Here is a 1586-nt window from a genome sequence, read left to right as displayed (position 1 = left end):
CCACCGTGGTGCAGCTGGCGGGGGGCCAGGTGCCCCAGGACAGGTAGGCGCCTCGGTCCCTCCGTGGGCTGTGTGATACTTCCGTACCTTTGGGCCCCGTCTCGCTAGATTGCTGATTTGCGCAGGTTGGGCTTGAGCTAGAGATCCTCCTGCCTCAGCCTCCTAGGGAGCCTGGGTGACGGGTGTGCACCCGTACAGCCCCCTTCATAGTGAAATCTCTTAAGAGATGTCAAATTTTCCACGGGCACTGCAATGAGCCTCATACGATGGTGTGTGCTCTAAACATACGACACCCAGATCGATCTCCAATCCTGCGTGTATCACATGTTCACGTGTGCGATCGGTCAGCATTCCCATCCACTTCTCTGCGGGACAGTGGAAAGCTTCGTGTGCCTGTTGGTCACCTCTCCTGTTTCCTCTTAGCAGCGCAGCTCGACTCTTGGAAAGCTTTCGTAAGCAGCCGTTCGTGGTTTTAACGTTATCTGTGGCATCTCGTGTTTTACGAGTGACACTTGCTTCTGCATGGATGTAGCGAATGTGATTCACAGAGAAGGTGGAGGAGATTCAGCCCTGCACCCTGGGTTGGAGCGATAGACAGACGGACAGACGACAGAAAGTCAGACAGTCAGAGAGAGAGATGGTCAGATAGGTAGATGACGGATAGATGGCGTGGGCAGAGGATTGGTGGATGAGGGTGGAGGTACGAAACTGCACTGAGGTCCGCACACATATCTCTGTGTACACGGAGACATCTACATCAGCAGGACGTACTTGTGGGTGTAGACGGGCGGTCATCCTGCCGTCTGTACCTGACTCTTTTTTTTTGTACTGGGGATCAAAGTCAAGAACTCACACTTGCCCCTAGCAAGTGCCCCTGAGCTAAATCCCCAGCCTCCTGTCACCTGCGTACAGAGACGTACACTTCCTGTCGCGTGTGACTCTACAGAGACACCTGAATCACTTCACACGGAAAGTATGTCACACAGAGAGAGAGAGAGAGAGAGAGAGAGAGATGCATCCCTTTTCTTCCTTTTTTAAAATGCTCTGTTGTCACAGTAACACAGAACCCAAACCTCCCTGGGCTCCGGAGTTCTCTGTGGCGCCTGAGAACCTTTCCCCAACCGGCAAGGAAGATTCCCGCCTCGCTGCCCTTCGGGACCATACTGTTTGTCCCGCGGCTTTGCGCCCAGAGGAGTACTACTGTGCCGTGAAAAGGGAGAGGCTTGACTTACGTGTAGGAGACAGATGCACCTCGAGCCTGCGCTGTGAAGGGAAGCAAACCGGACACGGGCTTCGGCATCACACGGTTTCCCTTCCAGGAAAAACCCAAACTATAACCGAAGAGCAAAATAAAGTCAGGCGGTGGGAAGCAGGGCGACAGAGCTTTTGCAAGGCGGACGCAGACCGGGAGACGAGGGACAGAGCAGAGGGGATGGGGAGGTAAAAGGAGGGAAACCGGCTGCTCATCTCAGCCCTGCAGGAGGCTGAGGCAGGAAGGTCCTGAGCCCAAGGCCCTGTTCTGAGTCTAACGGGACGGGCAGCTGGCCAGGGCTCACACTCGCCTCCCCCCCCCCGGGTGCCACACC

The 1586-nt window shown here is 55.5% G+C and overlaps 1 protein-coding gene across 1 annotated transcript in view; it reads left to right on the top strand.

Annotated features, from left to right (window-relative positions):
* Arsl (arylsulfatase L) overlaps positions 1-1586 on the top strand; it is a 38240-nt gene that overhangs the window by 21453 nt on the left and 15201 nt on the right. Inside the window, exon 10 of the mRNA XM_019204824.2 lies at positions 1057-1234. Coding sequence (XP_019060369.2) covers positions 1057-1234 — 178 coding nt within the window. The remainder of the gene's footprint in view (positions 1-1056; positions 1235-1586) is intronic.

This window comes from Fukomys damarensis, unplaced genomic scaffold (genome assembly GCF_012274545.1).
Source record: "Fukomys damarensis isolate Sample0158 unplaced genomic scaffold, DMR_v1.0_HiC HiC_scaffold_39, whole genome shotgun sequence".
In the NCBI taxonomy this organism is placed as follows: Eukaryota; Metazoa; Chordata; class Mammalia; order Rodentia; family Bathyergidae; genus Fukomys; species Fukomys damarensis.
This window is presented reverse-complemented; position numbering and strand designations above follow the sequence as displayed.